Source organism: Rhyacophila brunnea, unplaced genomic scaffold (assembly GCF_057557595.1).
Source record: "Rhyacophila brunnea isolate RB1 unplaced genomic scaffold, BYU_Rbru_1.0 scaffold_7, whole genome shotgun sequence".
In the NCBI taxonomy this organism is placed as follows: domain Eukaryota; kingdom Metazoa; phylum Arthropoda; class Insecta; order Trichoptera; family Rhyacophilidae; genus Rhyacophila; species Rhyacophila brunnea.
Genome location: NW_028233339.1, coordinates 35,977,990 through 36,004,929, shown reverse-complemented (window position 1 = coordinate 36,004,929; position 26,940 = coordinate 35,977,990). Strand labels below are relative to the sequence as shown.

Genomic DNA, 26,940 nt, shown 5'->3' with positions numbered 1-26,940 from the left:
TCAGTAAAAAAGAAAGGAGAATTTCGTTAAAAACACTATTATGCAAAAAATACTATAAGTAATGCCATTTTTGAAGGCATTATTTTGAATAATATACAGTTATTAAACAAACAAAAATATGTTCGTGTGAAATCGATTCATATACATGAAATAAAATAGATGATTGAAAATACATACATAAGAGAAGTTCAAAAATTACAAGTAGCATAAAACGTGCACGATGGGCATATATCGAAAATATCGCAATATAAATCAATTGATAAGAAGGCAGACATGTGTCCGCGATGTGATAGAGATCGTCAAGTAGATTAAATTTAATGCCAATGGGCTGGACAAATCATAAAGTGGATACCCTAAAATTCGCTGGAACAATGAATTCATAAAGTTTGGTGTATGTACGTGGCAGCAAATAACTATGGATTGAGAAGAATGCAATGAGTTAGGGAAGGCCTTCATTCATGAGTGGATCGACTCCGACTGACGGTGATATTGACATACTTAAAAAAATAGTATTTTAAAATCTATAACTGACGCGTTATAAAATAATTAATTCAGAACTAAATGGTTTGATACTTTTGACTTGAATTATTTTACTACAACCCAATCGTTTTCAAAAACATCATTCTATACTATTTATTTTTCTCTCTACCGTAAGATCAATCTACTATTTTAACTTAATAACTACCTGTGCCTATATTTACATAACCACTTCTGTTTGAGGCACAAATTCTTTAGTGTGAGGCCCCAGTGCCAGCGTTCGGCGCAGCGTAGAGCGTTATGCGCAACTCAAACGTATAACCGTATAAATGTATAACCAAAAAAAGACATTTTCTACGAACATTTTCACACACGGTTATACGTTTGAGTTGCGCAAAACGCTCAACGCTGCGCCGAACGCTGCCACTCAGGACGTACACTTATTTTTTTCAATCACATCTATTAATCAACGAGGAGCATCTTACGTGAATTGTGACTTATTCCACTTTTACATGTGACTCGATAGGAAGATTACTGTTCATCAAGTACAGTTTAAAATAGTTATATCCATGCTACTCGTCATTGAGCCCATCCATAGACTGACATTGCATACGGTTGTGAACCGTGTGGCGTACTTAATAAATGTTTTCCCACCACTAGGGAATCCAATACCGAGCCAAAATCTTGATCCCGGGATTTCGGGATTACAATTTGACGATACCGGGATTGGCTTTTTTTCAATAGTTAATATAAAATTTTTATATACACAAATAACGTAGATAAAATCGGTCAAAAATAAATCTACTATAATTTATACTATTTAAAACATTTATTGTTAATATTGTGTAAGTTCTTACCAGACCCAGGATTCGAATCTGAAACCCACAGCGTTATAGTCCAAGTGGCTGACATCCATTTCCCGTAAAAAACAAAATCTGTCAATACACACCTCTACTCTGTGGAGGCCGATATGATCTTATTAGAATCGGACATGGTCGAAAGAAGAAAATAAGTTCAATCTTGGAAATACGTAGGTTTAATGGAGTAAAATAATAATGTGAAAGTAAAACAGTTTTATTTATTCATGAAAAGATAATATTATAATGTATTTATATGTTATTAAAAGTAATTTTCTGTTATATTTTCGTTTTTATTTTATTTTCCATAAAAATTGAAAGTTGAAAATTGAAATTGAAAGTTTCGGGATTATGTTTACCAATCCCGGGATTCATAGGTATCGAAAATAGTTTGGGATCTCGGGATCCCGGGATTGGAATCTCTACCCACCACCACCCGTCATGTATGTACAGCCGTGGATATGCACGGCCGCCTTCCATGACGCTTTAAACGTGTCTGAAATAAGTGATTTTAATTGCTCATTCTGTCCTGAAACGGAGCCGCATGGGACTGATGCTACAACCATACACTGTGATTTCTGTTCATGGAGTCTTTCTAATACGGTTCCTAAAAACATTCTAAATATCTTTCACAGTTGTCATTGATTTCAATACCAGTCTGAATTCTAATTAATTGGTCAATATGAGCTTAATGAGCGTTTGTAGAACTTAATAATATTTTTTCTTTAAGTGGAATTTTTCTTTGAATGCCTTTGTAAACCATAGTAGGATTCTTTTTACTGATAAGCTATGGCCGATGACCAAATTTGTCAAAAAATTATAAGGCACAATCTTGTTTCTACATTTTTTCTATGATTTTAATATGTTTAAGGCTGTTATATTAATTAATTATGGTATGGTACTTTATCAATATTTTCTTGATAGTGAAATAAAAAAGTAAAAATAAAGATTTATTTTAAAGAATATATTGTACTAGATTTTATGCTGGATAATAATATAAGTAACTAGATACGTAAGTATAGTTAAACGTTGCAATTATTAAAGAGAGAAAAATAGAACATCTCTCTTTCAATGGCCACTCAAATTGCGAAAGTCGGAATGGAGGAGTAAAAATGTGGCGAGAAAAATCAACAATTGGGTGGGTGGGGGTGGCGGACGCTGTCTGGGAAGGGGCGGAAAAATGAGGGAAGCGGGGTTCTCATAAGCGGGTGTCTATTACCTACCACTTCCTAATTGTCGGAGAGCCTTTTGTGATTTGAATCAGTGTGCATTATGTGCCTCAGTTTGTACAAGACTTCAGCAGTTCTCCCATTTAGCGCTCTGTAAATATGTACATTTCTGGCAAACAAGAAAGGATTCTTCGACGTTTTGGCTTTGCAGCGTTTTTGTTGCTATCCGTGTTGTATTTGCTCCGGTTTTATTCCTTAACGAGCATTTAATTAAAAAAAAAAAGTAATACAGAATAATGTAGGTAGCACTTTTAAAAGAGGGTGTCGTATTTGAAAACATGTTTTCCAGCTGACAACAGTTCGCAAAAAGGAAATTTAAATTCATTTAATAGTCCTTTTGACGTACGCCAATTATTACTTTATAATTTATTAATTACAATTGCTGACAATATAATTTAAATTCTACTGATAATTAAATTCAACAAACTTAATAATAAATAATTACAAGATAAAAAGAACTTTTTATATACAACGTTTTTTAAATTTTTTGTTAAACCATATAAACTTGACTTAACTAGCTTAAACGACCAAAAAAATAATTGTACTTGGCATGTCATATTGATTTCCATAGTAACGCACGTATATATTAATTATTTAGTTGCTAGGACCCCCTAGCAACTAATAATGGTGCCGAAATAACTTTTCATACAAAACAGAATTAACTGAAAATGAATTCAATTCTACTTAAAGATTGCTAATAGTTAAAAAACGCATTGGCATCGTGTTCTGATATATTCTAAAAGTTTCAAATGTCTAGCTAGTTGGGAAGTTAGTTAAAAATCGATTGCAAGATTTGTACCGGACAAAGAACCACCGGACAAATAAGAATACGTGCTAAGAAAAACGTTGTAAAATGTGCGTATTTTTAATAAATAATTGTCCATGGCAAAACAGACTCGATTTCTTTGGCGATTTTACATGCACTGTGGAGTCAAATTCAAATTTATTTATTTTACATATTTTAGGAAACTTTATAAACCACAAAATATAATCTGTCTTTGACAACATGAAACAAAGAAATAATTAACATTATTAACAATATTCAATCAAAAAACGGCGTTATCAAAAGAGAAAATACAAAAATCAAAAATCTATACGAAATTACACCGTATGAGGTAAGTAGACCCAATATTAACAATTTATAAAAGTTTACCTGAATTGATCCCGATTTTGAATTTATTAATATCTGAAGTGATTTAGACGATAACAGTTATTGGCCACCCAATTGGCATTACCAATAGCAGATTGAATCTGCATCTCGGGAGAACAAATGACTGATGCTTCCGATTTCTAACATAGTTTTTTAAAGAAAATCAGGTCAATACATCGGAATAACTACGTAGGTAGTCAAAAAAGATAGATATTTTTATTTTTGTAGTTTACAGTATGCAAACAGACGTGGCGAATAAAGCAACGAAAAGTATCCATACTGCCTCAAGTAAAGGAATCTACCTTTGAATTTTAAGGTGGCCGTACGTCAACTGATACCATGTCCGAATATACACCCACTTCCAAGCTACTTCGAACTAAGGAATTACAAACTTTAAATATCGTAACATACAAAAGGGCCCGGTAACTATGAAAAATTAAGTTCACAATTTGTAGCGCCTTGTTACAAAATAAATAGTAACCATAATAGTGACTAAACGTAAATACACTGTCAAATATAATACCAAGATGGATATTTACAAGATGTATCGAGTATTTAAAAAAAATACTCTTCAAAATCTAGTAAACGATTAAAGATTTCAGGTATTAATATTGAAATCAAGCTTGTTACGCCTACCTAAATGTATTATATTGGAGCTGATGATAATCGTCCTAGGTGACCACTTCTAAGAATAGTTAACAAGTTATTAGCGAAGGCTAAAAATATAATATATTCATTGACCAATGCCATTAATTTATAAAAATACCAATGATCCAAAGTTTCATATATTATATAAAGTTTATTACGATATCTTCAGTGTAGTATTATAACTTGAAACTATTTATCCTCGAAACAGTGGACGTCAATGGTATACGTAATGGCAAAACAACGTTGCACTTTGTAGCTCAAGAATTTCCGTGATTGATATAAGTATTGCTTTACCAAACTGTTACGGGTAGCATTCTACAAAATGAAGATGGCTTTGATGGTGCCGGACCTTGATAAAGAATGACATGTTTTTCAAATTGAACTTTATGAAGTCGATAGCATATTTAAAAATGTTTACTACAGAAATGAAAAAAATATCGTGAATATATAATTTTATTGTGTAGTAACCCATATGCATGTGACTATATACACCAGAGATGGGCATACATGAGGTCAATAAGAGCCACATTCTGGATTTTCATATATATAAAGAGCCACACCATAGTCACGTTCTCACGTAGTATTAATACACTAATTCAAATTTAATTATATTTCTACACAAATCTTAATTACTATATATTATAATGTATGAACAATACATATTATATAAGAAAATAAAAAAAATGAAAAAGTAAACACAAAATAATGGGGAAAGAAAATTCTTATATTTTTATCAAGAAATATTGGGAGCCGCACTTTACACAACGAAGAGCCGCATTTTCTCACGTCTAAAATGGAAAAACCTGAAACTAATCGTGACATCATCAAATACATTAAAAAATACCGAGAAGTTATATAAGTAGAATGCTTTAATATCTTTGTGACATTATGAATGGGTAAAGCTACAGTATTTCTCAATCAACCAAGAAAAAATTAGGATAGTTCAGTTCTATAGTGCTACAACTAGGAATAATTAGTAGTTTTGAGTAATGGCTGATTAAAGTTTTGACTCACCTACACTGACTTGTAGAAAAGTGACAAAAACATCGGCCCTACGAAGACAACTAGTAATGTTGTGGAACTGAAGAAGAGCGATATACGAATACAATGGCTAACATAACTCAAAACTTGAAATTTTTGACTTATCGTACTATGGAACTGAGCCATCAATATTGTGTGGCAGATGCAGACTTTCTATTTTGTAGTTTGAGAATAATCGTCGTTGGTACGAGTGAAGCGAACGCTGTTTTGGTAGCAATCAATAAAGTCATGATCAGCCTTTGGCCGACGTCTAATAGAGAATACAGTAGAAGTGCTACATATAAATATAAAAATAAAACTGATTCATAGCTAATTAACATAATATGTTTACCGTTTCAATGAATTCATTCAAGAATGAAAACAGTTGATTTAACTTTGACCTTGAATGTTAACGTTTTAATTACAATAACGACATTACAAAGGTTGCGTGACTATATTCCTGAAAAATCGCAGCTTTTCTAAACTGCTAATTTAATTTGAATCTCATTACGTGTCTGTTTATGTAAACAATCATTTAATACATGACAAAGTAGGGAAAGCATTATTCTAAGCCCATTTTTGTACTCTTGGGGACACTTACGCAGAGTGGGTTTAAGTACATATTTACACTCACTCATTGCGAAAGTATTTGTGAATGGTTATGGGCTTCTGCGTGGCTGTATCTGTTGGTATTAAAAGATCTTTTGGTTGTATGCGAAAGTGCGTCACAAATTCCTATATCTACCTTTTTAACACAAGCATAACAATAACACTATACCTACATTGTAAATTTTCACAAATACAGAGATACAATTATGTTAATATTTCTAAAGCCCGCATGGGCCTGAAAAAAGATTGTGTGCATTAATACGCACAGTTTAATTTGATAAAATTAGACACAGAAAAAAATGTTCTGATATTATTAGGGCTCTCCTTTTTTGTCACTACATACGAGAAAAACTAAACTTTATGACGGACGGTTTTGATTCGAAAAATATAATGAAGAGTTTTTTAACATTTTTTCCTATTTACTTCGGTTTTATGAAATCTAATAACTAGCTTTTACTAGATAATACATAAGTTCACACTATCACTAAATTAAGACATCAGGATTTTCAGTTTTAGTCAATTTGAATAATTATTATGTAATACATTTTTGTAATGTTCTTCAATTTCCTTGCAGTAACTTGCTGTTTATAAAAGGGTGCATAAGTTTACATCTATTAATACGTCTTTCTTTCTCCCTTCACCATATAATTCTATCTTTTTTTTTTGGTAGATCCACGGCATTTGTTAATTTAATACGGAAGATACTGAACTTCTTTTAGAGAACAATCGGCCATTCCTTACCTGCGGTTTGGTTCAAACATATACGACCACCCGTAGGGATAACCAATTTGTCCTAATCTATGTAGCTCAATAATTATTGTATATATTAATACGTCAAGTGACTCAATAAACTAAGACGATGCCGCCAAATATCGTGTTTTCATTGTATAATAACGAGTGTTTTCAAAATATTCGTACTTTTTAGGAGTGCCGGGGCCGAGAGGTATTAACACATTCCTATTATATTGTAATTATTATAACCTCTTATGCTCATTTTAGGACTTTGGCTTCCAACATAGGGTTACCTACATGAACATAAATACTCTGATAATATAGATAAAACCTACATATTTATTATTAAGTATTGAATTGTATTGTATAAGTATTAAAATATAGAAATACCTATCGTCTAAAATTTATTCAATAAACGTACCCAATATTTTATAAAGGTAAGAGTTTGTAATGAAAAAGTTGAAATTTTCAATTTTATATTTGAATTATGAATGAAAGTATTTTCCCGCTTAATAATAGCGGATAAAACGAAGATTTGCTTTTCTACCAATCGCAGCATTAACATTTCCGCCATTTTTGGTTACACGGGCATAGCAATTTTCTGAGACTTTGTCCTTTTTTTAATATCTTTTTTACAGCCTACTTATCAAAAAAAAATGTAGATAGTTAAATGACAGGTAGCAGAGTAATCATTGTCACAAAAGAGACCCCACTTCCTAGGGGGATGGTATTTACAACAAAGAAAGAGTATAACTTTCCTTCCTAATCAGTGAATGCTATAGGGGTTGAAGAGAAAACGCTCGCAGAGGAATAAAAATTCTTATTTATACAGTTATACGAATTTTATTTCTTTGAAATGGGTCCATGAATAAGTTCGCTCAAATTCAGTCTACGATAACAATGGCCTTGATTAATTTTGATAGCCTTAATATTTAAAGAAGTTTAAGCAATAATATATTATAACCATTTCTATGTAATTAAATTTACCTACTGCAATATGAGTTTACTAAGTGTGAGAAAAACGAATTGTTTCATAAACTTATCATTATTCTTAGATGTTATTTTTATAATCAGTTGACAATTTTGTCGTAAGCAAACTATGAAAAGTGTTGATCGAATAACTATGCTATTCTTGGTAGTATTGAGCTTTGCGTCTCCGATAACTATTCTAGAAATCGAGATAATCGTTTAATTGCTCTTTCAGGGTGCAGAACTAACACGTCGTCGTTAATACTAATTGAGCAGGCAAGAAGTATGTTCAACCAAATCGTTTCAGATATTAACATATTCTATTAGCGTGAGAATGAGTTTAGGTAGAATCATATTTTTTTTCAATAGTACAATGCGTAAGGTATTGGCTTCTGATTTAGGGCTCCGGGTTTGATCTCGGTTACGTCATATGACATTTATGTGATTTTCTAAAAACCTGCATGTTTGTGTTCGTTTCAATTTTATTATCATTACACTACTGTTTTACTACGCTACTGTCGTTAGTCTTCCTTTTGGCATATCGGTTAAAAAGTTATAATTATTAATTAGTTCAAATATTTTTTTAATGAATTTTGTATTTACTTTCCCACTGTTATTTAATTATTTTTTTATTTTATGTTATAAACGTCTTGAATTTTTAATTTGTAAAGGTCTCGGCGGTTGATCTTCCAGGATGGAGGATTTTTTTAAAGAAGCCACCCACCAAAATTGGCAGTGCCATAAATGACGACACGTTCTTTAATATATTATTATTTGTGGCATCATTGGTAAAATAAATGTTTACAATAATTAATTGTAAATTGAAGTTTTGATTTCAAAGAAACTTGATCTATCGAATAAGTACTACACTAATTACAAATGACACAAGAACGACAACAAAGGTTGAAAAATACAATTAAACCTTTAATTTGACAAAATAATGGAATGTAATCATAATATTTTAATAGGTAACACCTTATCTCGTTTGTGGCGCCATATTGAAACCCTTATTTTGTCTACCTTACGTAAAATGACAAAAGGAAGGGTTGACATTATTCATCTCATTAATTACAAAGTAAAACAAAGATGAAAGATACGAGGCCAGCCTCGGCCTTGTAGGAGTATGCCTTACAGTCTACGACAGAGATCCTCAAATTGTATTAAGTTATCACTTATAAAATTATGATCTACGTATTCTAAACAGAATTGTGTTGACCAAAACTCCGTTAATTTTGTTTATATTTTTTTACATACATAACGGTAGTACTGATCTCCGTAAAAAGGGAATAATGAGTATTTTACAACGTTTTTATTATTTTCTATTCTTGTTTGTCCGGTGATTGTTTGTCCAGTACAAATCTTGCAATCGATATTTAACTAACTTCCCGACTAGCTAGATATTTTAAACTTTTAGAATATATCAGAACACAATGCCAATGCATTCTTTTAATACTTTTAGCAATCTTTAAGTATGATTGAATTCATTTTCAATAAATTCTGTTTTAGATGAAAACATATTTCAGAAAAACGTAAAAGACTATTATTGGTTGCTGAGGAGGTGGTCCTAGCAACTAAATTATTAATATATACGTGCGTTACTATGGAAATCAAAATGAAATCTCAAAATGACATTTCAGTATTCTATATTTGTTTATTTGTTTTTTATTTACTTCATATCAAGTACAAGTTTGAGCATATTGAGCATAATAATTCAACAGAAAATTTAAAAACGATGTATATAAAAAGTTCTTTTGATCTTGTAATTATTTATTTAACATAATATTGTTAATAAAGTAAATAATTTTGACGTCAAACAAATTATGTACCTACATAATTATTATTAGTATTATATTATAAAACTGTAGTATTATAGTTTGGTGGAGGTAGTTGTGTGTGATGATGGAGGAGGCGAGAATTTATTTACTGTTTAAAATAACTACAAGGATACAATCGATGCAATATAATAAATATAACGGTAATTCGGTGCGACGTGTCTTTAACGGAAACTTGTAATCGATAGAGATGTCCAATCGATTCTGACCAGCTATTTATTGACCGGCGCACCATGAAATAATATGTTGAAATTATTATGAAATAATATTAATTCGTAATGTTTTGAATTGCAGATCTGCCATCTCATAACATTACGAAATCATATTATATAATATATATTATGTACTGACTGATTGTACGTGAAAAATGAATATTTAATAAATAATATTATAATTATTGAGATCTGGGTTACAGGAATCCGATGACAGCCACAAACAAATAATACCATAGTACACTGCTCTAGCGGTCATGCGTTAGGCCTATAATGTCGTGGGCTCCGGGTTCGACTCCCTAGTCTGGCAAATTCACATTTTGTTTTTTAAAATGTGTTTAGACCCAGAGTATGGACCTAATAGGTAATTGGGTAAAAATCCATTAATAGAAACTCCACTGGAGGCCCATAATATGATCACAGGAACGAACATGGTAAAAAAAAGAATGTGTATCCCTAGTATAGAATATCTTACATTAGTGGTTTTCCATGGCAGTATCGTAAATCTAAATATGAGTACAGAGACGTAATCTCCTTTATGATCAATTAAAGTGAATAACATTACTAAGTTAATCGAAACAGACGTCAGATGCTAATCAAAATTGGTTATCGGTATTCTTGGACGTATGAATAATATTTTTTTTTATTCAATTCTGAATATACTTACATAAGGTTATAAATTGCCTCTTGGTTGGTGGAGTTAAAAGTAACTCAGTTTAAACGTAAATATAAGAAATATTTTGCATGAATCATAGGCGGATCAATAGCTTACAGACCAAAGCACTCACCCAAAAAGTAAAAGACGTAAGTTTGAGTCCCACTCGGTTTAATTGTTTCTCTAGATTTTTTCTAATATTTGTGGCAATGCATTTAAGGGCAGATTAATTCAGGAATTTAAATTGAAATTTACAAAGTCAATAAAATTTTGCTAATAAATGAGTATTGATTAGAATATAATATGCTTTAGCTTTGATTATATCACTTATTAGTGTATTTTGAAAAATTAATAATATGTACCTTCACATAATATTATGATGTCATGCATCCACTCTATCATTTTAAACTGTGAGTTTATACATAAAGCACCGAGTCTTCGGTAAGATTGAGCAACTTTCTCAGTAGCTCGCTTAAATATGAAGGTAGTAGCAAATTGCGTATAGTGGTATTCTTTTAACATAAATTGCCTTACCTACTCTCGTGATGCACTTGCAAGTAGAATGAATTGCATATGAAGTGCAGTTTTAGAGATAGAATAAAGCACCTTTATGATATATCTTTTTACTATATAAGGAAAGAATTGGGTTTTTATTTTTATTAATATTATACACAATTGAGAATAATGATTCACAATTATTTAAATCTACGTTACAAAATAAACTAACAGTAGTACAAGGAAACGAAGGAGTGTGTGTAATTTATGTTCTATGATATATGTCTTAACCTTAACTTACCAACATTTAATCACATTCTACTCGACTATAAAGACACTTTTAATCTAGTAGAATAGAATATAGTATAAAGAAAAAAAACTATTTTCAAAGCAGTATTGGGCTTAAAATGATTACAAAATTTAAAGGAATTAAAAATCTCACAAGCTACCAAGAGGACTAGAGTAAACGAAAATTTTGAGTTTATTGATAGGTCAAAGGCAGAAGCAAAAAGATAGAAACTGTTATTTAATAGTTACATTGAGGTGACAAAATTGTCATAAGATGTTTTTATTATTTACAACCTTAATAATGAAGGAATTTTTGAAGTTACCTAAATCAGAGTTATCAGTACATGAAGGAAGATATTATATACATCCATAATGAGAAACATTGAAGAGACTTTCTTTTATGGAGGTAATACTATTTGCTCAACCCGCGGGTTTATCTTCAGGATCCAAAAACACAATTCTGTAAGTGTGTGTTTGGATTCACGTTATATAATAATTTTATAAAATGCACAAAAAATAATATAGACAATATTTGGGTAATTAAAGGTAAATACATTATGTTATTGTAATTATATGATATGTGGAAGAATTTCTTTTTTTATATGAAATAAAATAATATGTAAAAATATTTTCCTCCGCTGTAAAAATTCAAAAGATCCCCATTACGAATGTTAAAATAAATATTTCCCTTTGCTCTACAATAGGAAAAAATAATAATTTGTGAAAGGCGTTCATACAATTAGGTTAAAAAAATCCACGGAAACAAAGACAGAAAGAAATTTTCATAATGATACGAAAAGAGGGGATGTGCGGGCAACGTGGCACTGGGATAACAATAAATCCATTAGCCGCTAAATCATCGCACGCCAGCCCAGCCCACTTTCCCCATGGTGGCTTTTATATTCTTTCTTTTTTTATTGTCATTTTTATATTTTTAAGATCCCTATCTCGGCAGCGCGAAGAACGTATATAATTTAATGAGGGACACACCTTTAGTAGTGTTATAACTGCAGAATAAATAGTGGGTGAATAAGATGCCGAATGAGAGTAAATGTGGCAAAAAAGTCACACAAAGTGGTTGTTAGTTTTATCTCCCGTCAATACATTTGAGAATAAAATAGTACCTTCAAGTAGTATGTCGCAGATTAACATTACATATTTCAACGTTGGGTCCATAATCTTCATTTTTTTTTCAATTTGTCTTATTTTAAATAAATTTGAACGTGATAGGGTTTTAGGAGTATTTAAAATTATGAAATACAATTTGCATTATAAAACCTATGAAAAAAGAGTGATATTTTTATATGTCACATAGTCTTATTATCAAATTATAGATAACTTAGTTTACGGTGACCCCTGCGAGTGCAATTTTTTTTTAAATATTTATGATTTTTAATAATATTTATTTTTGTCTAGCACTTGTTTTGACATGTGCCACGTGCCAAATGCCATTATAATCACGCGCGTATGATCTTTCTCACTCACTCACATTGTAATAAGGTTACTAAAGCTGGTGACACAAAAGTAAATCGACAGGCGAAGCAGGGTAAACCAGTTTTTCATTTACAACGCAGAGCAAAATTAATGTTATTTTTTATGTTTGTTGTAAAGCTATAGGTATTACATTGATTTTATGTTTGACGTTTATTTTGTTATTTGGTTTATTGATAAAATGTTTTTCTTAATTCCTCATCGTAATCGCGACCGTTTCTAAAGCTTATAATAGTACTTATATTATTTTTGATTTGATAAATTTATTGCTATTATATACAAACTATAAAATATATTAGATTTATAAAAAAAAGATTTACGTAATTTTATTATCACTGAAGCTTTTACATTATAAAACGACTGCTTAGTTGAAATAGCAGGTATCTAATTCTTTTCATACTTTCAAGAAAATCATTTTAAGTGCATATTTATTACAAGTCATTAAATGCAAAATACTGCTGCGGCGGCAGGTTATGCTTCCTATTTAAGCAGCTTAAACAAAACTCTTTCGTTTTGGAACTTTGTAGTTTTAAAATCCCATCACAAAAACCTCATACGACGCAATCTGCTGCGAGCTTTTTAAAAGAGAGAAACTCAAAAAAGTAAAGGTTGAAATATAAAGAGTAAGCTCAAGGATTTAATTTAATTTCCAACTTTTTAAAACTTGCGTATATAAAAAAAAAACAAGTGGAAACGAAAGCACCGTAGCGCGCGACAGCAGGCGTTGGGGGATGGGGTTGTCGAAATGCCGAGGGGTGGGTTTTTGCGAGGGGGTAGGTTTTCAAGAGATTCGTGGAATTTATTTTCAGGGAGGCTTGACAAACAATGAAGGTAAAAGAAATTGTTTTTGTATGTTAATTCGAAATGAAAGATTTTTTTCCTGCCGAAAAATGTGGCAGATTATCAAACGACTTTTATGGAACACCGATAAAGTTTCCGTATATTGGGACATTTTGATTTATTAGCGGACATGCAAACATTTTTTTTAAATCATCGAATATAACAAAATTTACGAATTTATATATTTTTTTTATTTTGAAAAATTATTTCAAAATATCTGTCTATTCATAAATTTAATTATTGCCAAACTACAGTTATTGAATACAGACACTTTGCAAAAATCGATTGGGTACTTTAAAGTGATTGCAAATCGTAAAAACCGTTTTCTCTTTTTCTTCAAAAGTAGATGAGTCGTAAAATATACAATAAAATTAAGTCTCCCCATAAGAAGACGGGCATATTTTTTTCTCCTGCTGGTAATGAAAACTCTAATGATTTCGACTACAGAAGTTTACGATAAAAACTTTTAATTTAAAACGGTTAAATTTTTGACTTCTACGAACTGAAAAAAAAACATTTGGCAGGCTTGAGTTGCTTGCAAATAGCCAGTTTTGTTAAATGTTATGGTAAAATCAATCTTCATAACTCTAATATTAAATAAAGATCGTGATATTTTACATATTTTACGCCGCACACATAATAACTACTCGTCACTAATATTAACGATTATTATTCTTGGTAAGTATAAAGATATTCTAATATTTTTAAATTAAAAGACATAATTATAATATCACACACAATACACATTACATCACCATAATATTTGATTCTAAGAAAATCATAATATGGGCTTCCACAGAGTAAAGGCTATATAAAAGGATTATCTTTATGGAGAAATGGATGTTAGCTACATGCTCAATCTATTGGGTCCATACTGTGAATTTTCGCCCGATCTAGGATTTAATTCCGGGACTTATGACATAATACGAAAACACGTTACCGCTTGGCCACCATAGGCGCTATACCATCAAACACAACCATACAGCATATTATAATACATTAGATACGTGGACGAAATTGGTCAATAATGTAATAAAATTATTTTGAAGAAGTATCACATGAAGTGTTTTATTTAAACTATTAGTAATATCTATGAGTATAAGGCTTAGTGATATAAAATAATAGTCGTGTAATATATTCGACCAATCTAAAAAAAATACTTCACTATAAGTACACACAATAAATACCTCAAAGCTACCGTGTCGATTTTGATGAAAATTAGTAGAAATTAAGTAGTATTTTTTTAGTTACAATGTCTTAAAGGGGGACATGCTCAGCGTAGGTCAAAATGGAGCTTTTATTCTATTTTCAAAGCATGATCCTGGACACTCCTTAAACGTTGTAGATAATATATTTATATAATTTTGAAGCCTTATTATCTTTTATATTTATTTTAAACATTTGATGACTGCATAAAATATTTTTATTACATAAAATCGTATTCTTTCAAACCTCTCGCTCTAATGTTTTAGAATATTGTCATATTTCAGTACATAAATGTGCAATGTTGTTAAGATTTTTTACATTTATTAATTTTTAAACGCATTTATAAAACCATTAGTATAATTTATGTCCACATTATTATAGTGAAATATTTACGATAAAAAATTATATTGATCATCTCTGTGATCCCAAATATGACAAGAATTAGGCATTTTATTATTCAAAAAATGGGCAAGATTAACACATTATTTGAAGATACTTTTAAAGATACTTATTATAAGCAATGTCTTTGACTATTCAAGTGTGATAAACATCCTACGAATAATGTTTGCTTTATAATAATTATTGACCTAAGAATAAGGTAGTGTTTTTTTGAAATACGCCATTTCTTTTGGCATTCCCCAGTGGTTAAGCTACAACATACGGCCGTAGCCATAAATTGACAAACTAAAACTGAAGAAGGGAGTAAGGACATGTTAACGCACGTTTTTGAACATGTACCTAACCGAAAAAAAAATCTTTTTTTATTAAACGGTAAATGTAAAAAATCTGAACATATTATGTACTGAAATATGACTATATTCTCAAACATTAGAGCGAGAGATTTAAAAGAATACTATTTTATGTAATAAAAATACTTTATGCAGTCGTCAAATGTTTAAAATAAATATAAAGGATAATAAGGCTTCAAAATTATATAAATAGATTATACAACGTTTAAAGAATGTCCAGGATCATGCTTTGAAAATAGAATGAAAGCTCCATTTTGACCCATGCGGAGCACGTCCGCCCTTGTGCGAACAATCTTAACTAGTATTTTCATGGAAAAAAAATTTTTTGGACTTAAGATACACCAGAATAAAGATATTTTTAATTGTTTCTTTACCTTACAAATAATTAGTACATATTATTATTATTGAACATTTTACTATAATAATTATTGTATTTTTCACTAATGCCAAATAAATCAATTCTAAGTTTCTGAATATATTTATATAAGACATATACAATTAACTGATAAGATTTTATGACTATACATACAATATGTATAATAGCACAAGTGAAGTTAATATAGTTTGGTTAGTATACCACCATCAAAGTAGTTCCACCCTTCTGGCTGTATTCAGTGATCACAATCCTTGTCAAAGTCCTTACCATCCTTTTATATTACAATGTTTAAGTCACCACAGATCGCGTAGATCCACGATACTCTTTTTTTTTACATTTCTATATATTATATAAACTGTTGACAAGAAATATATAAACGAAAGTTTAGGACGGAATAGAATCATTTAAAAAACGATCAGTTTTTAGAAATGTTGTATAGATACTGCATGTTTAGAGTACCGGACCGCCTTCAAATATTATTATAATAATATATTTAGAATAACATTTTTTTTAATAAATCCACCACCTTTTTAAAATTTTTGACTAGTAGGTATTACAAATTATATTGTAACAACTGTTACTATCGCTGATGATTGAGCATAGCAGTCAGTTTGATTTTTGTTTGAAGTTGGTGGTTTTTTTACCAAGAAATGGTGGATTCCGGCGAAAGCAGCAAAAATCATATTCGCATTTTTATACCTGACTGGAAGGAAGATTAGCTGATGTTTTTCGTCCATACTAACACGAATAATCATTCCATTAAAGATGTAACTTCCCCAGTCTTGTTTTTTTTTCCGGGGCGGACTCAATTCTCTCTAAATATGTTTGCGATAACTGTGCATAATTTTATAGATATTATGCGTTATCGAATGTATAAATTTAATATCGAAATAAATTTGTTTGGTCTGATCCGACCGTACATAATGAAGTACCTATTATTATCAATTACGTACCTCATCACATTGTATATATTTTAAGGTTTTTTTCTCTTATATAAAAATAGAGAATCCGAAAATGTTGTCAGTGAAAACACAATTTTAACGTAAAAGCAATATCCTTAGGTGATAGCGAATAGATTTACCTGCATTATAGAGTGAGTTGAGTGCTCATAAGAGTGACTAACCCCAAGGCTGCCTATCAAATCGCTTCCAAGCTTTATTCCGTGCTTCATACAAACCAAAGCTCTCTTCTCGATGCACGAAGAACGTTGTATGAATCGCTCCAAAGTGTAAATAGATTTGAAACGACTTGCATAGAAACGCGAATATGGTTTTTCTATTCATGGTATTACCGCGTGAAGTACGGATCATTACCATATTTATTCGACTCTCATTTGCACAACAATCAATTGGCTATACAAAAAATCAAAATTGATTTATAATAAAGCCGTGAAAATTCTTTTAAATATAATACGATACACGAAAGAAAAATATAAATGTTTTAGCATAATATATATATTTCAAATACTGTACTGGCCAGTTTCAATATCCTAAAATGAATATATTGTATTTACCATTGATCTCACAAGATAGAATGGCTATTATCTTAATTTGCACATGGCATCCCTATCATAAGTCAGTAACCATCAAAGTGATCTTCGATCTATTGTTAGCTACACGGATCGATACGATGGAGTACAAAGATTCGGATAGGATATAGGTACATTAAGTAGTAATAATGCAATTACGAATAATTGCATTATTTTAAAAATATTATCTTAAACCTTTTATTGTTATTGTGTAATAATTAAAAACATGCTTGGTCGTCTATCAAGAATTAACCAAAAGTAGGTGGGTCCCTACTGACGCCAATGGTGGCCGAGCGGCTTACGCGTCAGCTTATCGTGTTGTGGGTCCTATGTTCGAATCCTGGGTCTGGCAAATACAAATATTGTTTTTTAATTTGTGTTTGAAGTGAGTGTATGGACTTAATAGGTTGAGCAAGTGGCTAACATCCATTTGTCGTAAAAACAAAAATCTGTTAATACAAACTTCCATACTGTGGAATCCTATAAAGATCGGACATGGAGAAGAAAGAAGCTGGACTTCATTATATCATTTTTGTTTACCTACACAATAATTATAATAAAATATGTATATTCTTATTTTTTTGGCTCAAATTTTGTTAACATTCGCTTTATATTATAAGTGTAAGCTATTATAGGATAAAAATATGTAGGTAATAGAATATCTTAAAGAAACATATTTTAAAAATTATCTTCAATGAAGCAACATAGTTTTATTCGATATATTTTTTAATATTAACTATTTTGATATTATTGTGGTGAAAACGATTTTTTTAATATGAGTCGTTTTAGAAATAATAGATACAATAAAAGCACTTACCTTTTTTCCATCAAGTTCGTGAGTTCCCTGCGCTAATACTTTATCTACGCTAGATGGGTCGCCGAACGTGATAAACCCGAATCCCCTGAAAAATAAAAAAATAATAATGAATTAACATAAAATAGGTTATAGGAAAAGAACAATTTATTATAAAGATTTATAGAATATACAGTGATATTACTATCATCTTATACTATTAATACGCTAAGATTTTTTTCTATAATAACGCACGAATTTCTTATTTAAATGCCAGTTTGTTGATTTTTTAGCATTTTCACTTCGAATTTTGTAGTACCGCAATTACTTAAATTTTAATCGAACACAATCTTTAAAAATATATATATAATCAGACGTATACCATTAATAACAACGCATTTTCTATCTGTAACAATACATTTTCAAATAACACCTTTCCGCCCATCATGTCACGAATTAATTGTAATGTCGTTTAATACTTTTAAAACTTTATATACCTCTTCTAGGATTTTTTTACAAATAAGCAGCACTATGAATTAATACACTATTTGAGCTTCTCTTTTATATTTATTTAAAGAGCGAAGTTGTTCTATTTAAGATATTGGAAATTAGGCATCTACAATTGGGTATTTTGTGTGAAGAACGATAATGGATAACGAAAACATGGTTAATAAGAAAATTCCATTTTGGTCAAAAGTACAGTTGGCTGGTTTTCAGATTAAGAAGTCGATTGTCCAAGACAATTGGTTCAGTAAATATTTTACCAATAATTTGTTCTTGGTGATATTTATCTTCGATTCTACTTTGCGGCTTTCATTTGCAAGCTCCTGAATTGAATATTAAATTTATTATACGGTAAATAATAATCATAATCAACGGCTGATTTTATGATAATAGTATATGAAATTGGGACGTAACCAAGTACGTAAATCATCTGTAAATTGCTTTATTTATGCCGAGGACCTCATTATATTCGAACGCGATAGGTATATTTATTATAAATGACCCTTTACGCAGGCAAATAAACGACAGAGGAAGGTTTTTTTATTGGAATGTTTTGCCATGCGCTTCAATTGCTCAGAATGTCAAAAACAGTTGTGCGCGATCACTCACCCAAAATGGCGGCCGAAATTGTTTATGCGTACAATAAAACTGTTACTCTAACTGGGAGCCCGGACCCAGATTATTAATGACCAGAGAACATTATCATTCAATCATATTCAGCGGAAACTTGAAAGTTTCGGCACAAACAGTCCAGTTTTGTTCCATTTTACCTCATTCTCTATCTGCCACAATGAAAATTTCTGACATTTATGTTGTTATAAAGTTAATATTGATACAAATTAACACAAAAAATTGTGTCACAATAAAACATTTATAATATATATTATTTGTGATATCAAACATTGCTATTTCCGCAATATTCAGAAGACAACCATCAAATACGTCTTTGTTGTATGGTCTAGTTATTTTATATTCATTTAAATAAATGAAAATAAAGAAAATGCACCTTTTAAATTACATATACATTATTACAAACTAAAATCCATGAATAAATAAATCTACATTACAAAAGTTATTAAAAATATATATGAATGGATTAGCATGATGACATACGCGGGTTAATGACAATTTTATGACATGCTTGACAGTATTAAATATTTTTCTCCCTGGTCTATGTTAGAGAATATTATCTTTTCTAGAATAATCGATGATTTTTTATATAAAAAAATATGTTACTTTTCAAACTACATTTTAATCATAAAATACAATTTACCTAATAATAAAAATCTGATTTCTATAAAAAGGTATATTTTTAAAATAAATAAAAATTATTAGTGTTATTAGATTATTTCATATGAAAATTATTAGTAAATTTTGAAAAATTGCAATTTTCAAAATCACTCGCACTTAATGTCATCTTTAAAGTACGTAGAAAAATAGCATGCAATTGAAAACGAGCATTGGGAGAGAAATAACAGTGCCCTACCAAAATTACACTACCGTGGGACAAAGTTTTGGTGAACGTTATTCTGTATATTCTTAAAATAGACTATAATATACATATTATCTATGTCTATCTCTAAACAGTTTTTTTTATTATTTTTTTTTTAATTTCTAATTACAGTTTTTAAAAATCTGTTACCTACTTGTTTTTTTTTTCATTCCATGTTGTCGACGTTATGAACCTATAGCTTGTAATGATTGATATTAAAATAAATTTTAAATCATGAAACGCCGTTGTAGTCTTGGTTGGCGTATCTTGGAATCGGAAAATTTACGAGTGTGATTGATAGACAAAATGTGAAAATATTAACGTATGGTAAAATTGTAAATATACCCAAGAAAAAGCAGATAGAAATATGTTTCAAAGAATACCTGCTTTATAGATAAACACGAACTGTGCAGATAAAATACCCTGAAAAGATTCCGATATAGAGAGAAGCTACAAATTACCGAAGCAGTTTCAAACGTGTCAAACGTTTTTCATTTACTTATCCGACGCCCCGAAACTCAATCGAAGCAAGTGAAAATTTCACAGGGAAACTACAGTAGTTGCGCTTGCAATATTTACTGTGAAACACTTTACAGCAGTTAGGACGTAGCTGAGTTTTCCCTGAAAAGTGTCGGCACACGAATCACTTGTCACCTTCCTTCGGACCGTTTAAACTGACTCTGAGACTGGCGGGCGAGGGTAGGGGTTGGCCGTCCAGGTCCTTAACACTACGTGTCCAATCACCGCGTGAACGTTTTACGTGCTGCCGTCATCCGGTCTTTCGCGTTCGTCCACATCCCCCGACACCCCACTTCAAAAGCCTTCTCCGCAATCACTTGGTGAGGACTCTTTTTAGGACCTTGCCACGTATCTGTGTATCTACTCTACTGTATACATGGCATTGTACACATAGTTTAGAATAATAGTACACAATGTATTATAGCACTGAAACTCTGCGTTCTGAACTATTAACTGAAATTATATTATTTTTCCTCCTAAATTCTATTCGATTGCCGCAATATTAACATAAAACCGGATCACTGATCATTAATTTGTAAAATTAAAAAAAAAACCACGAACCATTTAAATATTCACAGTCTTAAATAAATATAGTGACATTCGTTGATTTTTGAATAAAAGTAATAGTTAATTAAAATTATTAGCAAGTTCAAGTAAGTTACAACAGAAAAAATTGGAGTGATCCGTGACATCGGTCGGTAATTTAAAGAACTAAATTAATTAATTTAGAACACATAAATCGATCGTTTACCGTAACTTAATTTGAAGAGCGCTTATGAGCGGGTATTAAAAAGGCCAATAGTTAAAATTTGTCGCAATTAGCATGACAGCATAGCGGCAATGCACAGGGCGCGAAACCCAAGAGACGCAGGTTTGATGCCTGCCGGATGTCTTACTTTTTTCGAAAAAGATTTTTTCTATTGGCTATATTCGCTCATGAGTGTTTTCAGAATTGTGTATTTTAAATATAGTGACATAACGCTGGTCGCTTTGAAAAAAATAGCATTTGTATATATTTCGTGTGCATGTCTCGCTCAGTTTGTCCAGCGAATTTATCTATCTAAATATGTAAGTATAATATATTGGTTGTGATTGTGTATTTACCTTTTGGTGAGTGCACTATGTGCATGAAGATGCCGAAAGGCGAAACCCGAGTCGCAAGAAACGACTCAATGGAATAGTATAAAACTTTCATTAGAATTATTTAAATTCATATTTCATCAAGTACCTACCCTCGGTCGATAGTATTAATATTAAAAAATAGTACATCTTTTTTAAATTGTGTAGAATTGTATAATCACATGTACATAATATGAAATTGCTTATATCTCAGTTTGTGGTTTGTGTGGACTGTCTGTTTTCTGCATTACTACGCTTATTATATACATATTAATAGGTCAGTTATATAAGTATCTATGTGTATAATAATTATATAAAATAAGATATTACACAGGCTTTGTTAAATAAAATACAACACGTATTAGTCTAATGTTTTCAGTGTAAATTAAAAATTATATATTACAAAAATACGGATATTATGTTACAATGGATTACAGTATACGTGATAAAATGAGCCGTTTAGGTTATGTTTTACTTTTTAATATGCGTGCGTGCTCCATCGTGATAAAAAAGCACATTGAACACGAACAATTACAAAATGACTGCAAAATAAAATCATGTCGGACCCAACACTTCAATTATCATAACAAGCTTTTTAACCTGCGCCGGAAAAAAAGACTTCTTGAAAATGAAAATAAAGTACAACCAAATTGGATTTAATTTGCAATGTAACGCTTTTAATCCTCCTCGTGCAGTGGAAAAAGGTATGAGCGAGCTGAAACCCTTTCGTCTGGTTGCTTTGCTTAGCTTCGCATCCATTTTTTATCGCAATATCCTGTACTGCGCCATTTATTATACCAAAACATAGACTTCGGCTGGGGCATACGCCTAATCCACGTTTAACAAAGCAAAAAAGTCTAATTAAATTTTAGTAGCTGGTGATTTTCCAAAGAACTCGTCATTTTCATACAATACTAAAGCTGTTGTAAGTAACATAAGCCGCGTATATTTTGAAATAAATCTAACGATGGTACCTATATTATATTGAAGCTACGGATATAAAAATTTCAGACAAAGACTTATCATTCTGTTATAAAATATTTATAATATTCACATATTATTTAAACGATAATTGGTTATACAACAGTATTAAACATATTTTTATCGTGAAATTCGCAAATGATTATTACTATTATCTGTCATCGTTTTTTTTCTCAGAATTATTGTGCCATTTTCTATGAATCTACAGGTGATAGATATCACATGTATCCTATGCAGGAGGATCGCTTTTTGAATTCCCTACAAGGGGTGAGCAAACCTTATTTTATCAAAAAGTTTCTTCAATTTCTAACATAGAACTGTGTCAATGATAGAAATTATCAGTAATCTTATTGTCAGCTGAATGCAGAACTATTCTAACTCACATTTGAAATATTTTGCAGAAGAGTTTTTTGAAACGGCCTACTTCAGTTATTTATTATTTATATGGAAAAGTGTATGCACCATTTTTTTCATCAATAATCTTACTAAAATATGATGCATCCATTTATCCATAAATATAATAAATAATTTCAGTAAGTTGTTTCAAAAAACTCTTTCCTCAAAAATTTCAAATGTAAGTTAGAATAGTTCTGCATTCAGCTGACGTTATATTATTAAAATTTAGTTATTACGGTGAGAGTAGTTTTTACAGTCTAGTTATCAGCTTTGCCAACTTAGGGTTTTTATTGCCAGATCTCTCATTTTTAATATGCATAATATCTAGCCTGTAAACACGCATTTAGCATATTATTATCGTTTTCGGCTAGAATATTACATCATATCTGCTTAAAAATTAATATGTTTGTGTAATTTAACAATAAAATAAATACACAAATATAACATTCGATATTTAAATAATGCCCATATTTCGTACTTTCATTAATCATAAAAAATGATATACATAAGTTACGACTTACGTTTTGAAATGGTAATTTCAAGACTATCTTTTTCATTTTTTGAAAATTTAGTATTTTTCTGCCAACTTACTTATTTGGCTTATTAAAATAAAAATGACAGTTGGCAAAACTACTAATAATTATGGGAAAAGCAGGATTAATACACAAAAACTTTTATTCCCAAAATCGATATTTACATTTTTTTTTTTATTTAATTATCCTCTTTCAAACATTCAAACATTCAAACATTCAAAACATTAATAAACATAGAGTATATAAATATTTTTTGTAGAAAGTAATAAAGCGTTACCTAAGAATGATATCTCATATACAGCATGTTAGTTATTATTGATAATGCCATATTATTTAACTATAAAATTGATTTCCTCAACTTGGTTACTCATCATCATCATCAAGGGCGCGACAACCCGGTGTGAGTACTGGCCTCCTCCAACAGCTCCCTCCACCTGTCCCTATCCAGTGTGGCCGCTTTTCAATTCGGTACCTCCAGGATATGGCAGTCACTGGCAGCTCCATCCAACCAGCGAATCTTTGGCCTGCCTCTTCTTCTACGCCCTATTGGATTGCTTGACATCACTCTCATTGCCGGTTCATTGTCATTCATACGGTGCACATGCCTAGCCATCTCAGTCTCCCAATCTTAATTGACTGAACTGCGCTGCAATCTTCGTACAGCCCGTAGAGCTCAGCATTATATCTTTTCCTCCAATTGGTGCCGTCCCTGATCGGTCCATATATACGGCGGAGAATTTTTCTTTCAAAGATGTTCAGGGCTCGTTCATTTTGCTGAGTTAATGTCTAGGTTTCCGACGCGTAGGTGAGCACTGACTTTACAAGTGTCTTGTAAAGAGTGCTTTTAGTTCGGCAAGATAGTATGAGGGACTTAAAATGTCTTAACAGGCCAAAGTAGCATTTATTCGCAGTTCAACTTGGTTACTAGTCCACATAGATTCTTTCAATCCTCATAAATAATATTATTGTAACATGGAATGTCTTTTGTAGAGTTATTAATGTCATATTCTTATGGATTAAAACGTCTGTTCTTATAGGTATTTTTTAAACTGATTTATATCATTAATAATATGTATATAAAGAAAATCTGCCACGAATAAATAACTACCTAAATATTTAGTTCATTATTTTCTTATCTTTATAACTTAATCTTGAAAGTATCATTAAGCCTATAATTAAAATGAAATTTAATGGTTTGTAGATTATGTTGTTTCCTAATGACGTTTTGCAAGATAAAACGTAAAAAAACTGAAATTTTATAATAAAATTGTATCAGAAAATACGTACTTTACATATTTTATGTGTCAGACTGTGGCATAAATAAATTAAAATTGTAGAGAACAATGTAGTCAAAGTTTAATCTGAAATAATCTTCGTCACGCTTTACAGGCAGCTAAAGCTTTATTTGTTGGAAGTCTAGTTTTAAAAAATCCGATGGCTGGTTGACACAGATATACAGCCTTAGTTTCCGTTCAAGCAGTGATTGATTAATTAAACAACAAAGTTAACGAGAAGCCGAAACTTTTTCTTTTCAGGTGTAAAAACGTGGCGCCTTTTATTCTGAACTGACAATTTGTTGAGTTAATTAATATATTGTAAAAAAAACTGGTTGAAAGCATTTTTATTCTTATGCTATTCATCAAATTTACTTTGCTGGAAAAAACATGAATGTTAGTATCGTGTTAAAAACGTAACAAAGTAGCTTGATAGTTTTTTTCGTACAGTAACTCCAATAGTAATGGCAATTACAAAAGAATGGTAATATAAATTTTTATACAAACTATATGCATAAAAAATAATTATCATGAGGAGTGGTTATATTGGTTTTATTGAAACGTTTTAAATTAATTTCACCTGATTCTGATCTACAATAGTTAAATATTTTTGAATAAGTTAAAGAGTGTTGTCTGTTTTATTCTGTTAAGTATATATATATATATATATATATTACTAATCTTTCACTCAAATCTAATAGGTTTATCTACTAACCAAATAAGTATTGTCAAATTTGAGTCAAAAAAATATTAAGATCTAGACGAATAAGTCTTTGTACTTCTTATGAAATAGAACTACATATTGGAAAAAATTTAATAAAATATTATTTTTTATATCTAATGGAATTTCAGCCTACATCTATCGCAAGCCGAGTGGTGAGCTTTAAGTTCATTGCAATTCATGCAGCTTTTTTATAAAAAAATATTTTCTTTAATGTATTTGTTAAATCAAAGATATTAAATTAAATTAACATGCAGTCATCCCTTTAAAATTTATTTCTGATATGTTTCTGAGATGATCCCAAAATGGTAGTGGATTCGAAGTTATATTATAGAGTTTAATCAAAATCTGTCTACATAGCGCTTGCGGCGTCCAGTCAATGGGCCACGCCATCTAGGGGTCTCTTTTCGAATTCACGCCGCTATAGTACATTAAAAACAATTAGATTAAAAAAATATTAATATTAGAAAAAAAGCATAATATGAAATCGAAGAATAAGTTTACCAACCAAATAATTGAAAATCGCGTTTCATAATCTAATCTAAGTTTGGTAAAAGTATTTAAATACAAAAATTAATTAAGATGCCATGTTCGGTAGGTATTGGAGTATTGTATCAAAGTACAAAATCCCTACACTATGAGAATACAGGCCGAAGATAGATGTCGGGGGTTTATCGGATGCATGTATATATTTTGGGTTGGAGTTCATTCAGAGTATGGCTCATCGAACCGCTTTGATAAATTACATGGGTTATTTTAAAGGAGAGCGAGAGAGTCCGGACTTGTCCCGCTAATGCCGGCACTGCCCCGACCCGGACCTGGACTGGGACGTCACTCCGCCTAAAGTGACCCGGGCTTAAAAAGGCTTTCGACATAAATGAGGTATAATCTGGCGGGATCATGGGCCCGAGACTGGGATAAGGGAGGTCGCGCCGGGAGAATGCCAAATGTAAATTCAAATGAGCGACATCTTTGAATCGTGATCCTGCCAAATGGATTTATTATGACGTACACTTACATATTTATGTGATTGTATCGCAATATTTTTAGTATTGCTTTTAGACGTGCTCTACTTAATTATTGTTGATCATTTTCAATAATTTACTATTTAAAAATTGACAAAAATACATCATTTTGCTAAAAAAAAATGAGCCACATTGGTCAAACTTTTTTCCCACATTAGTGTAAGTATTATTACATTGAGAGTGTTTTACATACTTATTATAATATATAAAAGTAATATCA

The 26,940-nt window shown here is 30.9% G+C and overlaps 1 protein-coding gene across 10 annotated transcripts in view; it reads right to left on the bottom strand.

Annotated features, from left to right (window-relative positions):
* Rbp6 (RNA-binding protein 6) overlaps positions 1-26,940 on the bottom strand; it is a 1,006,046-nt gene that overhangs the window by 746,651 nt on the left and 232,455 nt on the right. For all 10 annotated transcript variants that reach the window (XR_015071926.1, XR_015071928.1, XR_015071929.1 and 7 more), the window contains exon 2: positions 18,181-18,265. Coding sequence is in view for 5 of the 10 variants with exons in the window: in XM_085958080.1 (XP_085814206.1) it covers positions 18,181-18,265 (85 nt within the window). In the remaining 5 variants the exon portion in view is untranslated. The remainder of the gene's footprint in view (positions 1-18,180; positions 18,266-26,940) is intronic.